The 18,685-nt window shown below is 42.9% G+C and overlaps 1 protein-coding gene across 8 annotated transcripts in view; it reads right to left on the bottom strand.

Moving 5' to 3' along the window:
* Nucleotides 1–18,685, bottom strand: part of LOC115157389 (receptor-type tyrosine-protein phosphatase S) — a 122,704-nt gene that overhangs the window by 39,284 nt on the left and 64,735 nt on the right. For 3 of the 8 annotated variants that reach the window (XM_029705593.1, XM_029705589.1, XM_029705594.1), the window contains exons 7-13: nt 16,038–16,148; nt 14,574–14,585; nt 8,605–8,874; nt 8,031–8,410; nt 5,104–5,305; nt 2,502–2,638; nt 2,213–2,357 (exon numbers count right to left, since the gene is read on the bottom strand). In XM_029705593.1, the coding sequence (XP_029561453.1) occupies nt 2,213–2,357; nt 2,502–2,638; nt 5,104–5,305; nt 8,031–8,410; nt 8,605–8,874; nt 14,574–14,585; nt 16,038–16,148 (1,257 nt within the window). Of the gene's footprint in view, nt 1–2,212; nt 2,358–2,501; nt 2,639–5,103; nt 5,306–8,030; nt 8,411–8,604; nt 8,875–10,196; nt 10,212–14,573; nt 14,586–16,037; nt 16,149–18,685 lie in introns of all 8 variants that reach the window. The other 5 variants (XM_029705588.1, XM_029705590.1, XM_029705592.1 and 2 more) reach the window with 2 other exon arrangements.

Raw genomic sequence — 18,685 nt, 5'->3', positions numbered from 1 at the left:
TTTGCTACCAAGGTTTCTTTCCTTGACATTCTCAGTGGAATGTAATAATTGTGTTGGAACTTTGCCAAACTCTTCATATATTTTAGTAATGCTTTGTAGCCCTTTCCTGCTGTCAATGACCAAAAGCGAATGTTATTCATGTTTTCATAATTTCATAATTAATAAAGATTATAAAAAATAAATAAAAATCCGGTGTTACTATGTCAAACAGTTTAGTTATATGTCAGTCTTCTGTGATGTATTTAAAGTGTAGTATTGGGATGCAAACTCAAAATGTTACAACTCTATATCTGACCCGGTGCAGGTATCGTCTTTTATTTAAGCCCATAACCATGTGTGTGAGGTGGATACTTTTGTTTCAAAGTAGATTTGTTTAAGACTACCAAGAATCACTCTGTGACCCTGATTTAACCCGCTGCAGTAAAAGTTTAAACTGCCCAATCGAATTTCTTAAAATTGAGTTTGGGGATTGGATATTTCAAATGTCATATAAAAAGGTGGAGAGCAGGATTTGAGGGAGCTGAAATGAAAACGAACACCAAATACTTTCATTAACGTTGACCTCATGCAATTTCAGAGGAACTATGAGATAGAATGAGAGACAAGGCACTGGACGGAGCGACAGAAGAACAGCAAGGAAAAGAGACACAACCAGGCACTGTCTGAGATGCCTACCTGTCCTTCCCACCCGTAGCCATCACATAGGACCTTCTTACCATGCAACAACCACCATTCAAGCAAAATGTCAACCAAACAAAGGTTCAGAGGAAAAGATATGTGCATGAATATGTTCATCATTCATGGATTTGTGAATCTGACAGTCTGACACTTCAACTGCACAGTCCCAGTACCAGTGGCCTGGGGGAACAATCACGATGTGCACCCAAGCCTAGTGACAGCACGCAAACCGTGCCAAGCTAACTGTGAACTGCATTCTGCTCCATGAAATTAAATTCTTATCTGCCACATTCAGCCACTCCCTAGCCTGCCACCCAGGTGTCTAATCTCCATGTGTAGGTCAAGCATATCAAGGGGCATCCAACTAGCCAAATATAACATGTTAAAAGTTGCATAAAGTTTCTGTTGGTGAATATACAGGTAACTGCCAAAATAAAAGAAACACCAGCCTAAAGCATCTCAAAAGGGCGTTGGGCCACCACGATCCAGAACAGCTTCACTGCACCTTGGCATAGATTCTACAAGTGTCTGGAACTCTATTGGAGGGATGCCACACCATTGTTCCACGAGAAGTTCCATAATTTAGTGTTTTGTTGATGGTGGTGGAAAATGCAGTCTCAAGTGCCGCTCCAGAATCTCCCATAAGTGTTCAATTGGGTTTAGATCTGGTGACTGAGACAGCCCTGGCATATGGTTTACATCGTTTTCATGCTCATCAAACCATTCAGTGACCACTTCCCTGTGGATGGGAGCATAGTTATCCTATGGGGGCATAGCTATGATAGCCAAACTAGTGTCCATAATAATGGCTTACCCAGCATTCATACATGAACCTAAGCATGATGGGATGTTAATTGCTTAATTAACTCAGGAACCACACCTGTGTGGAAGCACCTGCTTTTAATATACTTTGTATCCCTCATTTACTCAAGTGTTTCCTTTATTTTGGCAGTTAGCTGTACGTCCTATGTACATTATATGGTGTCCTTTTTTTTATACAGGTAACAAATATTAAAAAGTAATACTGTACCTTTACACCAGTCCCCGCTGGATACAGGCCTATTAGTTTGATTTGGTCTTAGACTCCGACTGACCAGCACATACCTCCAATAAAGCCTCAAATAATTTAATCCTGATGACCTTTGACAATGAGCTTCTTGAACTGGAGAAAAAGGGCACTTTGACCCACCTTGGAGTAAAGGAAACTGAAGGACTGAAGAAAATGAAACAAGATGGAAAAACTGAAGACAGCGGACTTATCCGATCAGTATATCCGGGACTTTTCACTGTGTGAGAAAACTGTGAAAGTTAAAATAAACTGTTTGTGTGCTAAACATCAGGTACACTCTAAATACATAGAAGATGGATGCAGGGATGAACGGATGAGTGAACAAGATAAATGAATAGATGAGTGGACAAGATGGATGAGTGTGTAGACGACTCCCGGGGGATCAGTGAGCTGTGAGGGATACAAGTACATCACACTGTAACGTTACACAGTGTGTGTTTGCAGGTGTGACAGAGGGAAACGTACTAGCTTGTGCTGTCCTCTGGACCAGCTCGTTGGTAAAGGCTCCAATGCCTTTGTTAGAAATGGCAGCCAGGGAGAAGGAGTACTCCGTGTTAGCCCTCAGACCCTCCACTGTGTACGACGCCCTGGGCCCAAACGTCAACTTCTCCTGTTAGAGACGGAGAAGGGGGGAGAGAGAACATGAATAAAAGAAAGAGAAAAAGAGAAAGAAAGAAAGAGAACTGGATTATCTGATAAATGGGCTTTATCATTTTAATGAAATCTACTTGGTATGGAAGAAAAAAAGTCTGACCAGGCTGCCGAACTTGACAGGTTTGTAGAGCAGTTCGTAGTTGACGATGCCCTCCTTGATGTAGGACGGTTCCCAGGTCAGCTCTATACTGGTCTCCGTTACCTTGCCCACTTTGAACTTTCCTGGCTGCCCTGGAACTACAGGGGATAGAAGAGGAGACAGGACAACAGTTAGAACTCACCTCTCCAGCATCCAGTCAGTTAGTAGCTTCTAGACTGTTCTATTCATCCTTTATTTAAACAGACAAATCCCATCCCAGCCCTGTAGTTCTACACAAGATTTGTGTTACTGACCTTAAACAGTACTGAAGCACTTTGACATGAACCGGGTCAGAAAAGGGAACAAACCCACAGACATTATTACGGATACAGGTATCCTGTGTGTGTATTTTCTTTCCTTCTCCCCTATTCACCGGTGTCGGCAATCAGAAGACACCTGCTCCTTCTCCCTTACCCAATCACATCCCCTTTCCCTTGGTTTAAAAATCCAGTCAGTTGCTGTCTCTCTGTTGCTACATGTCACAGTTGTCTGGAATTATGTGAGTGTGTATTGTTGTGCTTCATGACTGTTTGTTTGTTTGTTGGTGGGAAAAGGGGTTACCAAGACAAGTCACCCATGGGCATACACTACCCGTAGGTAAACTTTGTCTAAATACCCTAGTTACAACTGGGTGGACCACCCACTGTATTTTTGGTTAGTTACAGGGAGGGAAAAAAGTATTTGATCCCCTGCTGATTTTGTACGTTTGCCCACTGACAAAGAAATTATCAGTCTATAATTTTAATGGTAGGTTTATTTGAACAGTGAGAGACAGAATAACAACAAAAAAATCCAGAAAAACGTATGTCAAATGTTATAAATTGATTTGCATTTTAATGAGGGAAATAAGTATTTGACCCCTCTGCAAATCATGACTTAGTACTTGGTGGCAAAACCCTTGTTGGTAATCACAGAGGTCAGACGTTTTTTGTAGTTGGCCACCAGGTTTGCACACATCTCAGGAGTGATTTTTGTCCCACTTCTCTTTGCAGATCTTCTCCAAGTCATTAAGTTTTCGAGGCTGACGTTTGGCAACTCGAACCTTCAGCTCCCTCCACAGATTTTCTATGGGATTAAGGTCTGGAGACTGGCTAGGCCACTCCAGGACCTTAATGTGCTTCTTCTTGAGCCACTCCTTTGTTGCCTTGGCTGTGTGTTTTGGGTCATTGTCATGCTGGAATACCCATCCACGACCCATTTTCAATGCCCTGGCTGAGGGAAGGAGGTTCTCACCCAAGATTTGACGGTACATGGCCCCATCCATCGTCCCTTTGATGCGGTGAAGTTGTCCTGTCCCCTTAGCAGAAAAACACCCCCAAAGCATAATGTTTCCACCTCCATGTTTGACGGTGGAGATGGTGTTCTTGGGGGTCATAGGCAGCATTCCTCCTCCTCCAAACACGGCGAGTTGAGTTGATGCCAAAGAGCTCCATTTTGGTCTCATCTGACCACAACACTTTCACCCAGTTGTCCTCTGACTCATTCAGATGTTCATTGGCAAACTTCAGACGGGCATGTATATGTGCTTTCTTGAGCAGGGGGACCTTGCGGGTGCTGCAGGATTTCAGTCCTTCACGGCGTAGTGTGTTACCAATTGTTTTCTTGGTGACTATGGTCCCAGCTGCCTTGAGAACATTGACAAGATCCTCCCGTGTAGTTCTGGGCTGATTCCTCACCGTTCTCATGATCATTGCAACTCCACGAGGTGAGATCTTGCATGGAGCCCCAGGCCAAGGGAGATTGACAGTTCTTTTGTGTTTCTTCCATTTGCGAGTAATCACACCAACTGTTGTCCCCTTCTCACCAAGCTGCTTGGCAACGGTCTTGTAGCCCATTTCAGCCTTGTGTAGGTCTACAATCTTGTCCCTGACATCCTTGGAGAGCTCTTTGGCCTTGGCCATGGTGGAGAGTTTGGAATCTGATTGATTGCTTCTGTGGACAGGTGTCTTTTAAACAGGTAACAAACTGAGATTAGGAGCACTCCCTTTAAGAGTGTGCTCCTAATCTCAGCTCGTTACCTGTATAAAATACATCTGGGAGCCAGAAATCTTTCTGATTGAGAGGGGGTCAAATACTTATTTCCCTCATTAAAATGCAAATCAATTTATAACATTTTTGACATGCGTTTTTCTGGATTTTTTTGTTATTCTGTCTCTCAAATAAACCTACCATTAAAATTATAGAGTGATCATTTCTTTGTCAGTGAGCAAACATACAAAATCAGCAGGGGATCAAATACTTTTTTCCCTCACTGTAGCTAGCTGTTCTTAAAGCAGGCTAGTCTAGCTTTGGGGTGTTTTGGGATATTTCTTTCTTTCCTTGGGTCCAGGTCAGTCCCTCTTCCCGCCCCCCTTTACCGTGTGTTTACCAAATAAACCTATAGTGTTTGACGGTAGATTTAAGTTGTCTGTGGTTTTTGTTCTCACTGTTCCTTTTCACTGTTATAATTTGCATGAGTTATGTTATGGGTCTCGTTTCCATCCCCCCCTAGACTGCAGGGCCAAAGGGATTTGTAACAGACACAAACCCACAGACACACACACAAACCCACAGACACACTGACCTCCGGGCAGCACTTTGACATGGACGGGGTCAGAGAAGGGTCCGTCTCCCACAGAGGTGAAGGCCAGGACTCTGACAGTGTATGTCTCAGAGGGTACCAGGCTCTGGATGGAGGTGATGGTGCTGTCTTGAACATTATGGATCTGCCACAGACTCATGGGCTGAGATGGGTCCATGGTGTAGTACACCCGGTAACCTTTCACCTGGAGGGAGGGACCACAGAAAGAGAGGGACAGTTAGACAATGGAGAGAATCTCCTTTCTGCTGTTTTCTATAATTAGCCTTTCATTGTCTGGTCCCATAGACTTGTTTGAGCTTGGAAGTTATTATATATTGTGACGTCAATTCCCAGAACAAATGATACTGGACCGGACCTGTATGTTGTTGAGCTAGATAAAAATTGCAATCGCTTTGAGGTTGAAATATCATTACCGTTATCATTAAATAACTGAATTAACTTCATGGACACTTTCTTTACCTAAAGCCTAATCACTATAGTCCATGATTAAAAATGTAATGTTTTTTTTATGATGCACTGCCCCACCTCCACTGCCCCACCTCCACGCCGTTGTAATTACTGTTGTTTATGATGACTGCCTGGCTACCCATCCACATTGCTCCGGCCAAACTGACGTTTCTTCTCTACGATGATCGATAGAGCAGCGGATTTAAATTCAGGGTGAGTCGCCAGGCAACCATTATGCAGCTTATTATGTTTAGACTGTCCAGGGACAACAGAGGAAAATGTGATGTTTATCTAACTAACTCAGTTACTATTGCGCCTCAGTGGTGTCTCTGTCAGAGATGTTGATCACTGTTTATTATCCCTGTCTTGGCCATTTATTCTCTTCTGATAACATTCTAATTAATACATTCATACATTTACAGATTAATAACATAATACATTATAAATAAAGAAAGGAGTACATTAGTAAATTATTATTAATAAATTAAAGAACCAGTGCAGTCAACTTACTTTCCTGTGTTTTATATACTGCTCAAAAAATAAAGGGAACACTTAAACAACACAATGTAACTCCAAGTCAATCACACTTCTGTGAAATCATACTGTCCACTTAGGAAGCAACACTGATTGACAGTAAATTTCACATGCTGTTGTGCAAATGGAATAGACAACAGGTGGAAATTATAGGCAATAAGCAAGACACCCCCAATAAAGGAGTGGTTCTGCAGGTGGAGACCACAGACCACTTCTCAGTTCCTATGCTTCCTGGCTGATGTTTTGGTCCCTTTTGAATGCTGGCGGTGCTTTCACTCTAGTGGTAGCATGAGACGGAGTCTACAACCCACACAAATGGCTCAGGTAGTGCAGCTCATCCAGGATGGCACATCAATGCGAGCTGTGGCAAGAAGGTTTGCTGTGTCTGTCAGCGTAGTTTCCAGAGCATGGAGACGCTACCTGGAGACAGGCCAATACATCAGGAGACGTGGAGGAGGCCGTAGGAGGGCAACAACCCAGCAGCAGGAGCGCTACCTCCGCCTTTGTGCAAGGAGGAGCAGGAGGAGCACTGCCAGAGCCCTGCAAAATAACCTCCAGCAGGCCACAAATGTGCATGTGTCTGCTCAAACGGTCAGAAACAGACACCATGAGGGTGGTATGAGGGCCCGACGTCCACAGGTGGGGGTTGTGCTTACAGCCCAACACCGTGCAGGACGTTTGGCATTTGCCAGAGAACACCAAGATTGGCAAATTCGCCACTGGCGCCCTGTGCTCTTCACAGATGAAAGCAGGTTCACACTGAGCACATGTGACAGACGTGACAGAGTCTGGAGACGCCGTGGAGAACGTTCTGCTGCCTGCAACATCCTCCAGCATGACCGGTTTGGCGGTGGATCAGTCATGGTGTGGGGTGGCATTTCTTTGGGGGGCCGCACAGCCATCCATGTGCTCGCCAGAGGTAGCCTTAACTGCCATTAGGTACCGAGATGAGATCCTCAGATCCCTTGTGAGACCATATCCTGGTGCGGTTGGCCCTGGGTTCCTCCTAATGCAAGACAATGCTAGACCTCATGTGGCTGGAGTGTGTCAGCAGTTCCTGCAAGAGGAAGGCATTGATGCTATGGACTGGCCCGCCCGTTCCCCAGACCTGAATCCAATTGAGCACATCTGGGACATCATGTCTCGCTCCATCCACCAACGCCACATTGCACCACAGACTGTCCAGGAGTTGGCGGATGCTTTAGTCCAGGTCTGGGAGGAGATCCCTCAGGAAACCATCCGCCACCTCATCAGGAGCATGCCCAGGCGTTGTAGGGAGGTCATACAGGCACGTGGAGGCCACACACACTACTGAGCCTCATTTTGACTTGTTTTAAGGACATTACATCAAAGTTGGATCAGCCTGTAGTGTGGTTTTCCACTTTCATTTTGAGTGACTCCAAATCCAGACCTCCATGGGTTGATAAATCGGATTTCCATTGATCATTTTTGTGTGATTTTGTTGTCAGCACATTCAACTATGTAAAGAAAAAAGTATTTCATAAGATTATTTATTTCATTCAGATCTAGGATGTGTTGTTTAAGTGTTCCCTTTATTTTTTTGAGCAGTGTATATATTTCCACACTATGAGGTTGGAATAATATTGTGAAATTGTTAAAATGATTATATTTTGGCCTGCCTGGTGACATAACCAGGCGTTAAATTAGTTAATAGACCAATAAGAGAGTTCCAAACATTTCTGCCAATAACAGCTAGTTTTAAGTTTTATCCTCCCCACACCTAGACAGACAAAAATCTTTGCTTGAACAATTGCTTTGTTAAGAAGCTATTTTTGTTTCTTTTTGACCATTTTAATTGAAAACAATCACAGTAAGGTACTTAATTGTTACCCAGAAGTTATTAAATATTGAGATAAAAATGTAATTGTACCTTTAACAAAACAACTAACAAACAAATCACCACTGACCTGTCCGTTGGGCTCCTCTGGTTCCTCCCAGCGTACCATGACAGTGTTCTTGGAGATGATCCTGGCCTGGACGTTCCTGGGTGGGCTAGCCGGGGCCTGCTCCCCTGTCCTGGCCTCCACCCGGGTGGACGAGGGTCCCTGGCCGATGCTGTTGAAGGCCGACACCCTGATCTCATACTCTGTGTTGGGGTAGAGCCCTCCAATGCTGTACCTGGTGGTGGTGATACTGTCCACCGTCTCATACTTGCTGTCTGGTGCCTTGGCCCGGTACTGGATGATGTAATAAGACACCGGGTCGGGGTTACCGGAGTCCCAGGTGATGGTGACGCTAGTGGCAGTCGTCTCCGTGACGATGGGGGTACCGGGAGGCTTGGGAAGAGCTATGAAGGGAGAAGGAGACATTTGTTCAACTGTCCTTAATGTCTTAAGGCAGACGGGGAGAAAAGTGGCCCTTACTCTTGACGGACACCTGCGAGATCATAGATGGCCCTTACTCTCTAATACGGTGGTAACAAAGTTGGGGAGAGGGAGAGACAGAGAGAGCACAATTAGAAAGAGAAAGGTTGTCCCTTACTCTTAACTGACACCTGTGCAGTGGCCTCTATAACCCCCAGACTGCTCATGGCCACACAGGTGTAGTTGGCCGACTCCCTGATGCCGTTGAGCTCCAGAACGTTCCGTCCCACCGGCATCTCGTCCTCAGGTGTCAGGTCCTCACTACCCAGCATCCATTTGACGTAGGGCATGGGTGAACCCACCGCCACACAGGTGATGTTGATGCTGCCGCTGGGCATGATCTCATGGTTGGAGGGCAGGATGGAGAAACGAGGGGGCACACGACGCACTGGGAGAGGAGGAGATGGGGAAGACGGGGGAGGATTGTGGAGAGGGGGATGAGGAGGGGGAGCCGGAGCGGGAGGGACAGCAAAGGGGGCGACAGAGGGGAGGTAAGAAAGATAGAGAACGAGAGAGAGAGAGAGAGAGAGAGAGAGAGAGAGAGAGAGAGAGAGAGAGAGAGAGAGAGAGAGAAAGAGAGAGAGAAAGTGGGGTAACAGAAAGGGTAGAATGAACTTCACTGCTGTTACAAAGGGATATTTCATGTTTAGTCGAAACTACATTGGTAGTTTTGAAAATACTAGCTAATGATAGCAGTTGAAATACACAGATCCCATGTTGAGAGACTGCTTTCTCAAGTTAAATTTCACCCTGCACATGAAACCTACTGTAAGTTTCTCATGTTTTAGCCAGTGTGCAACAACCCATTGCATATTTTACAAGGACATCATTTGGTATTGTAGAATCATCACTGCAGATGCCCAGACTATAAAGTTTCCTCTTCCCTATTTAAAACAAGATCTACAATACAAATACTGGCGCTCTGGGCTGCACAAAATACCATAGGATTTTTTTCTGAGGAACTAAAATGAGCTTAAATAAAACCAATGTGAAGATCTAAATTACAGCTGAACTACCCTTGCAGCGAAGCTCAAGGCTACTGACTTGAAAATGAGAAACTTCACCAGAAACTTGAGTGAGAAACTTTAATGAGAAACTTCAATGAGATTTCTGTGCCTCTGGGGTGAGTTCTCTACTGCAGATGAGGGCCCTTTAGATACGTGGCACTGCCAGAGCCAATTGATAGAACCAGCTATTAGTCAGACAACTTGCACAGAGTGCTTCTGTTAACTGTACCTGTGCTGAATCTACTAGCTAGCTGTCAGATCTATCTGATATAATGACACGTAGAGGGAAGGATGCATGGATGCATAGAGAGACAGAGCTCACGGGTCACTTGCATGCCTAGAAGACTTGTAGAAGAAACTATAATCATGAAGAGACAGAGGGAGAAGAGAGATAGAGAGAAAGGGAGTATTGTCTGGTTCCTCTTCCAGTCAATGTGGCAAATCACGGCCTCATTGTACAACCAGAATACCAGATGAACACAGCAATGTTGAAAATAAATAAAAGCGATGCAAATAAGGTTATGGGAGATATAAATAGGTGTCGTTGCAATTACAATGTTCGCATTGAACACTTCAAATAAGGAAACATCAAGACATACATCATGAGTCATGACAGAGAGAGATAATCATGACAGAGAGAGATAATCCAAAGAGAGAGAAAGGGGTAGTATGCACATGTTTTTAGTAATTTAAAATTATGCACATTTGTCTGTTGATCCTACACACCAGGGTACAGATGGAGTGCAGAATGCAGAAGAGAGAGAAAGAAGGAAGGGATATTAGAAGAGAGGAATGGGGACAGAGAGGATAAGAGGTAAGGGAGATAAGAAGAAAGGGGGAAAGGGCAGAAGGGGAAAGAAAGGAGGGATGGGAAAGAGAAAACACATGGCACTCTTGAAACTGCTGTTAGATTCTCCAAAATCAGGCTTTGATTGGTGGATGTCGTAGGAACTGAAAAGTTGGTACCACAAGGCTGCAAAACAGAGGACTGAAGTAACTGTCAGACAGACAGACAGACGGACAGACGGACAGACGGACGGACAGACAGACAGACAGACGGACAGGAGTGGATGCAAGGGGAGGATGGGCAGACAGACAGACACAGTCAGTAGAAATATTGGCTAATGTCAAGATTCAAAACAGTATCTCAATCAGGGGTTTGAAAAAAAGAGTCTTCATAGAATCACTGGCCTCAGTCTTCCCCCAAATGATTCTCAGCTGATGCATTTAATTTAAAAGAACCATGCTCAGATTCATTAATAAACTTCACCTAGCGTTGAAATATCTTCTCTAGGTTCAATGGATTTCACTGTATTCCTTAGTCTTCCTCAGATAGCACGCAAACAAACTATTCACCAAAACCAAATACAAATGAACAATTTGGCATCTTCAAGTGATTCAATAGCTCGGTTGACATGATCCCATTCAACATAACAGTGCCCTACATTTGGAGTGACCCTACAATGCCAACAGATCCCCAGAATTGGACACTAAAGTTCAAGACAAAAAATAGACATTTAATTAACAGACAAAATCAAATGTAACTGTTATAAGAGACATCAAATGAAAAGGTAGGCAGGCAGATTCTCTCCAAAGCATGCAAGAGCCAGACAGAGACAAACAGAGACAGAGTGACCAGGTTAAAACCATGCAGCAGACAAGAGCACATACTGTACGCAGTACCATACAATTCAGCTTGATCTTTTATTTAAGAAAATACTCAACTCTATAGTGTGTGCATAACGTGTGGTATACATATCTAACTACTAGAAGTTCCCTCAAGGTTTGGAGATTTGTTTAAGCTGAAGAAGAGAATAGAATGTGGACATTTCTGTCAAGTAGGAAATTAGGGTACATCCAGCTCTGCAGCAGGACAGCACAATATTCAAGTGCATGCTGAACAAAGATACGGCCGAGAATGAACAGTCAGGCAGTGACAACCTATTTACTATCAGACATATAAACTCAGCAAAAAAAATGTCCTCTCAATGTCAACTGCGTTTATTTTCAGCAAACTTAACGTGTGTAAATATTTGTATGAACATAACAAGATTCAACAACTGAGACATAAACTGAACAAGTTCCACAGACATGTGACTAACATAAATTGAATAATGTGTTCCTGAACAAAGGGGGTCAAAATCAAAAGTAACAGTCAGTATCTGGTGTGGCCACCAGCTGCATTAAGTACTGCAGTGCATCTCCTCCTCATGGACTGCACCAGATTTGCCAGTTCTTGCTGTTACCCCACTCTTCCACCAAGGCACCTGCAAGTTCCCAGACATTTCTGGGGGGAATGGCCCCAGCCCTCACCCTCCAATCCAACAGGTCCCAGATGTGCTCAATGGGATTGCGATCCGAGCTCTTCGCTGGCTATGGCAGAACACTGACATTCCGGTCTTGCAGGAAATCACGCACAGAACGAGCAGTATGGCTGGTGGCATTGTCATGCTGGAGGGTCATGTCAGGAAGAGCCTGCAGGAAGGGTACCACATGAGGGAGGAGGACGTCTTCCCTGTAACGCACAGCGTTGAGATGGCCTGCAATGACAACAAGCTGTCAGATGATGCTGTGACACACCTCCCCAGACCATGATGGACCCTCCACCTCCAAATCGATCCCGCTCCAGAGTACAGGCCTCGGTGTAACGCTCATTCCTTCGACAATGTGCCCATAGGCAATGTTGTTGCCGGTGATGTCTGGTGAGGACCTGCCTTACAACAGGCCTACAAGCCCTCAGTCTAGCCTCTCTCAGCCTATTGCGGACAGTCTAAGCACTGATGGAGGGAGTGGGCATTCCTGGTGTAACTCGGGCAGTTGTTGTTGCCATCCTGTAGCTGTCCCGCAGGTGTGATGTTAGGATGTACCGATCCTGTGCGGTGTTGTTACACGTGGTCTGCCACGGCGAGGACGATCAGAAGTCCGTCCTGTCTCCCTGTAGCACTGTCTTAGGCGTCTCACAGTACGAACATTGCAATTTATTGCCCTGGCCACATCTGCAGTCCTCATGCCTCATTGCAGCATGCCTAAGGCATGTTCACACAGATGAGCAGGGACCCTGGGCATCTTTCTCTTGGTGTTTTCCAGAGTCAGTAGAAAGGCCTCTTTAGTTTTAATAACTGTGACCTTAATTGCCTACCGTCTGTAAGCTGTTAGTTTCTTAACGACCGTTCCACAGGTGCATGTTCATTAATTGTTTATGGTTCATTGAACAAGCATGGGAAACCATGTTTAAACCCTTTACAATGAAGATCTGTGAAGTTATTTTGATTTTTACGAATCATCTTTGAAAGACAGTGCTGAAAAAGAGACGTTTCTCTTTTTGCTGAGTTTATGTGAGTTCAGTATCAATAAAACAAGGTAGTATTAATATCATGGAACATATAAAAGGATATTTCTGGAGCCCTTCTCAAGAAAAATCTCTGGCCAGAATGTTGATAGAATAGCATCTCTTATAGCCCACTGGTTTTGTTTGTTAATTAAGTAGCCTACTATAGACTGTATAGGCCAAGGGGTACAATTGTAATGCCATGATTTATTCTGCTCCAGTATCAGTAACAGGATTGTCTACAGGGTAGAGTTGATGAGGATGCTAGACCATAGTAGATTGGGATTGTGAGCTGCCTGGGATACCATTGCATTTCATTAAAGAGCACAGCCACAGCACACTAAAGCCCTGTTGGCATTTACACAGGTTAATCTTGCCTGATCTAATAAAGAAGTGGAGAGATGTTTAATTAATATGTGTGTTCTATAAATATACATCAATATCGAGGAGGATACATTGTTCATTTCAACTGCCAATCAGTGGAGGACGTTATATAGTTCATAACCACCGCAACCGCTACTTAGCAGCTGAATAACCAATTCCATAGGATCTCTGTGTGAACAATAACATACTAATATAATGTAGTATAACCATAGAATTCCATAGGATCTCTGTGTGAACAATAACATACTACTATAATGTAGTATAACTATAGAATTCCATAGGATCTCTGTGTGAACAATAACATACTAATATAATGTAGTATAACCATAGAATTCCATAGGATCTCTGCGTGAATAACAGTATACTGTGCACGGACACAATCCACTGAAATAACTTTTTTTGTGCAAATAAATATTATTGTACATTTTGTTTACATGAATATAAATACATATAATGTACATAAAGAAAGAAAGCAGAACAATACTGTGTATGTTTTTGGCCTCTGAGTGTAAGTGTATGTTGAACCAGCAGAACTAACTTAGGCTTTGCTGACCAAACAAGCGTGTAAATAATTATAAGCTACTTTTAAATGACACTTGAATAAAGCCTTATTTGAATGCTTTATTTTCCCTGAGGGGATATGAGGACCACTCAACCAATCAGCATACAAGCACCAAGCTGGCTACACAGAGTATGTACGCAAACAAACAGCAGCAGACCAATACAACACACAGAGACCACACACAATACCAAAACACATTGGCAACGCGACACACAACATGCGACAAGTGCAGAAGAATGACAGTTACATAACACAAACCCACACAGACAGAACAATAAATACAAGACATGGGACAAGACAACAGAAATCAATAAAAAATTGACACACACAGAGCATATGCACACACACACACACACACACACACACACACACACACACACACACACACACACACTTGGAGCCATGCCATACACAGTTAGTCTGGGTACAGGCATGCAAGCGCCGCCTCCACTCTCCGTCCATGCATAGATAGCCTTCTTTTCATTTCCAATTCCTGGGTCTCCATGACAACAACAATGTTCCATGCAGAGAACGTCGCGCTCGGATGAAAGCAATATCAAAGGTCTACAAACAAGGCCTCACAATGCAATCAATGGAAATGACTGCGTAGGCAGCTAGCCTCATTACAGCTTAGTGAAACGCATTCAATCAAAGAAGTGTGTTTATCAAATTAAAACCAATCTGACATGAGGGTTATTCATACGTCTTTTCTAGACTGTTTAAGACTGATGTATCTCTTCTAACTTTAGGAGTAAATGTGTTATAAAAAGGAAGGAGTACCGAAAGAAAATAAAGAACACACCAACCTTCTCGTTGCTCTGGGGGATGTAAGGGGGTTGATGCAGAACACAATGACGTGATGGGGAGAGAGAAAACGGGGAAACAGAGAGTAAAAACGTCCAGCTCAAAGCCTCACACACACTGCATACACACAGTCACACAAATGTACACACACACATTCACACGGTTCTTCACAGAACCACAGAACCCACTTAAAATGTAGGATCAGGAACTTCAAACTCAGGGGCTTACGAGCTTAGAAATGTGAGTCTAGAACCCCTAAATCCAGTCTCCCTTACCCCAGTCGAGAACCTAGAACAGGGGTCTCAAACTCTTGGAGGGCCACACTGGCTGTTGGTTTGCATTAGGTTGTTTTTTTTGTATCTGTTAGACTTGAGAAACCAAATCTATTCCCTAGCCAATCACTATATTAAAGTGGAACTGACCGCATTTTGTAGTCACTGTGTAGTCACCGAAAAACAATATGAGGGGAAAAGGTCAGTCACTCACCCACACCTCCAATGACATGTTGTCCTCCTAGCAGCTAGCTATCTAGCTAACATTAGGCTCTGTGTTTTTAGCTTGCTACATAAATAGATATGCTAGCATATTAGCCACGTTATGACTGACTTGTGATCATTGCCTTGCTAGTTTGATTGTATTGACATTCCCAGCCTTAGTTACATTTGTCAATTTTTGTCCAAAATATTGAGTCATTGAAATTAAACTGTGCATCCCAAATGCTGGCAGCACACAATGTACCAGGCCAGCTGTGATTTTCAACCGGATAGCAATATGTTTTAGACTACCAAGTAATGTATTGTAAATTATATTAATCATGCATTGAACTGCATCCATCTATTCTGCCAGCAATGCCTTAGTGAACGTCATGGAATGTTGAGTCACATAGAACCTATTTTTAAAACCTCTTATAAAGTTGGTTTTGTAGCATGAACTGGGAATTGTCTGTTTGTTTCATATCTGCAAAGTAGTTAAAACACGGTCAGTTCCACTTTAAAGTGCAAGAGAAAAACAAACTATCAGTCACTGTGGCCCTCAATTTAGAAAAATATGAAGAGGGATAGGACAATTGTGATGTCATACTGTAGCAAAGACCCTGGAACTGCACATTGGCCCCAGTGCAGTATGACATCACTGGCCTATTCCTTTTTGTCTAATTCCATTCAGTGGCAGTTATTACAAAAACAGCACCTGGATGCAAAACCTGTAAAACCCAGTTTAGTCTTGAACGTTATCAATCTTAGGTGACCAACTGGTGTTTCACTTGGTGGATAGGTTTGGTTTGGTTAGTGGATACAAATAGGAAGAAAATAAATAACAAAAAAACCTGTAGATAAACTAGGACTTAACACCACTTAATACATTGTATAATGGTGACAGCTGTTTCAGCTGTGTGACAGGTGTGTGTGTGTGTTATAATTCACATGTGTGTTCGTGTGTGTGTTCTTATACCCGTGGTAAGTTCCTACCTCGTACATACAGGTTGGCCGGGGAAGAGTAGAGCACTCCCTGAGAGTTAGTGGCCACACACTCATACTTTCCCTGGTCTAACTCCTCACTGTTCTCTATCTGGAGGGCACCTGAGAGACGGAGAAAGAGAGAGAAAGATGGGGGGAGAATGAAAGAAAAAGTGAGAAAGAGGATAAGCAAGAGAGGGCAAGAGAGATGGGGAGAGAGAGAGAGATGGGGAGAGAGAGAGAGAGAGAGAGAGAGAGAGAGAGAGAGAGAGAGAGAGAGAGCGAGAATAAAAAGAGGCCTTGCCATGGGTTAATTAATGATACATTCATAAATCAAATCTATATTTACTCATCATTAAACTGATTAAAGCTACCATGAAAATGGATACAAGAGAGATTTTCCATTACTGGTTCCTTTCTGCCATGAAAAATCTATGTTCCCCACAGCCAGCTTAATGGGATAAATCTAGCTTCACACAAGAGTCCCTGGAGCATATGTGACCGACTGGCTCGATTCGGTCTTATGTAGCAAAATTTGAAATTGTGTTTTTTTTTTACATTGGATAAAAGTAGAGACTCAGAGCTAGAAAATGGTATATCATACACTACAGTTGAGGAACAATGGGAAAGTAATTCTGCTTTGGAAGTTGATAAACTTGTAACAGCACTTTTGAGAAAATGGCCCTTGAATGTTCTGGTACACATACTGGAGAGCTCTTCTCTGTCTACACCCATTCAGCATCGTTCACACCCTCTTAAGCCTTAGCCCCACCCATCTCTTTAAGGATTCATATGAGGCCATGTGATAAACAGAGTGAGTAGTGCACTAAACAACCAGAGGCTGGTTTATACTACGTCTATCGACATGTCTATAGACAGTTGTTGTCATGACATTGAGAACATTCTATTTTCATCCAACATCAAACTTATCGATGTCATTATGAAAAAGTATAAACATAAAAACAACAGGCTGCATGACAACCTGGTGGTCCAAAATAGCAAAACTGGTGTATTTTAACACCAATAAACCCATCCGTTTAAAAAACTATTTAGTATATGTCAATCTAGCAAACCAGGCAACTAAAACCAACTTTCTAAACAATGTGTTGGTTCATATCTAGCTTGTTAGCTAGCTAGTTAACATTAAGTTAGCTGGCTAGCCAGTTCAAATAATGACCATATCATATAGCTGACAACTTAACTTTAGCTAATTTTGTATTCATTATTACAGGAAAATAAACTCACAAGATCATTATTTACAAGTTAATGGTGAGTTAAATCACAGAAAATAGCTTACGGTTGTGAGTGACAAAATAAAAGCAGGGCATTCTACCAGAGAATTTTTGAAATTGGACACTGTCTCGTTGGCCTAACGTTATATCCTGATTTGACTTTGGTGCAGGTCATGTTGTTCTTCACATTACCGTCTCTGGTAAACACACACTATATCAAATAAAATCAATGTTTATTTGTAAGATGCACAGGATAGAGAAAGTATAAACAGTACAGTGAAATGGTTACTTGCATAGTGGAGTATTTTGTTTAGACATCTAGCTAGCCAAACAATGAACCATAATCCCAACTCATAACGTTACTACCCTACATGAATCTGCAAATAGCTAACGCTATCCAATTAGGTTCAATGTTAGCTAGCTAGCTAACATTGGGCAATAACTTGCAATGCAAATGGCTCTGAGATACAAATAATATTACTACACAGATCATACACATAACGTTAGCTTGCAAGCCAGCCAGCTAACGTTAGCTAGCTAGGTAACTCTACATTTTAACTTGCAATGAAAACAGCTTTCTGACAAAATTAGAAACATATAATATCTGAAAATGTAGCTAGCTAGCTTACCCGTATACATGGGTGAACGCTTCTCCCTCTCTGTCACTGATGCCATGGTTGCCCTTAGTTTGAAGATGTAATCCGGAGACAGGTGTTTTATACAACAGCCTTCTGTGTGTTCTCTTTTCGACTCCCTCTGCATATTTGCAATCAAACGGCAGAATTTTCTCCATCTCCTTAGCTATCATAATCTGCTTCCACTGGACATTCCACTGATTTCAAATCTCATTCCTCCAGAAAGTGGAAAGCATTAGCAACACTTTTGCAGTTCTTCATGATATCTTTAAAAAAAGTAACTTTAGAAAGGATTACCTACACATACTGAGCAGCTCATGTTATAGACAGAAGCGTGCTACGTGGCAGACCAATCCAAACTCATCTCTCGGAATGTCCAGACCAACCATTATCTCAGCCAATCGGGAAGGTTCCTTTCTTTTTCTGTGGCTAAACCAACTAGCCTTGTAATTTAGCAATTGTATTAATATATACAGATGGCATACACGTTTGTTATTAAGGCACATGAAAGTTCACATGTTCCAGAAGACAATTCTGCCAAATAAAATGCATTTTGATAAAAAATAAATGTTTACATTCAAATGCCTCTCCTGTGAAGTAGTGACGCGTGACATACGCCCAGTTTCCTGAAACGAGTCCCTTATAGCTAGCGACACACAATAGGAGTCCCTGGAGCATATAGCTAGCTACACAATAGGAGTCCCTGGAGCATATAGCTAGCTACACAATAGGAGTCCCTGGAGCATATAGCTAGCTACACATAATAGGAGTCCCTGGAGCATATAGCTAGCTA

This window comes from Salmo trutta, chromosome 21 (genome assembly GCF_901001165.1).
Source record: "Salmo trutta chromosome 21, fSalTru1.1, whole genome shotgun sequence".
NCBI lineage: Eukaryota > Metazoa > Chordata > Actinopteri > Salmoniformes > Salmonidae > Salmo > Salmo trutta.
The sequence above is the reverse complement of the archived record's forward strand: the minus strand, read 5'-3'. Positions and strand labels throughout refer to the sequence as shown.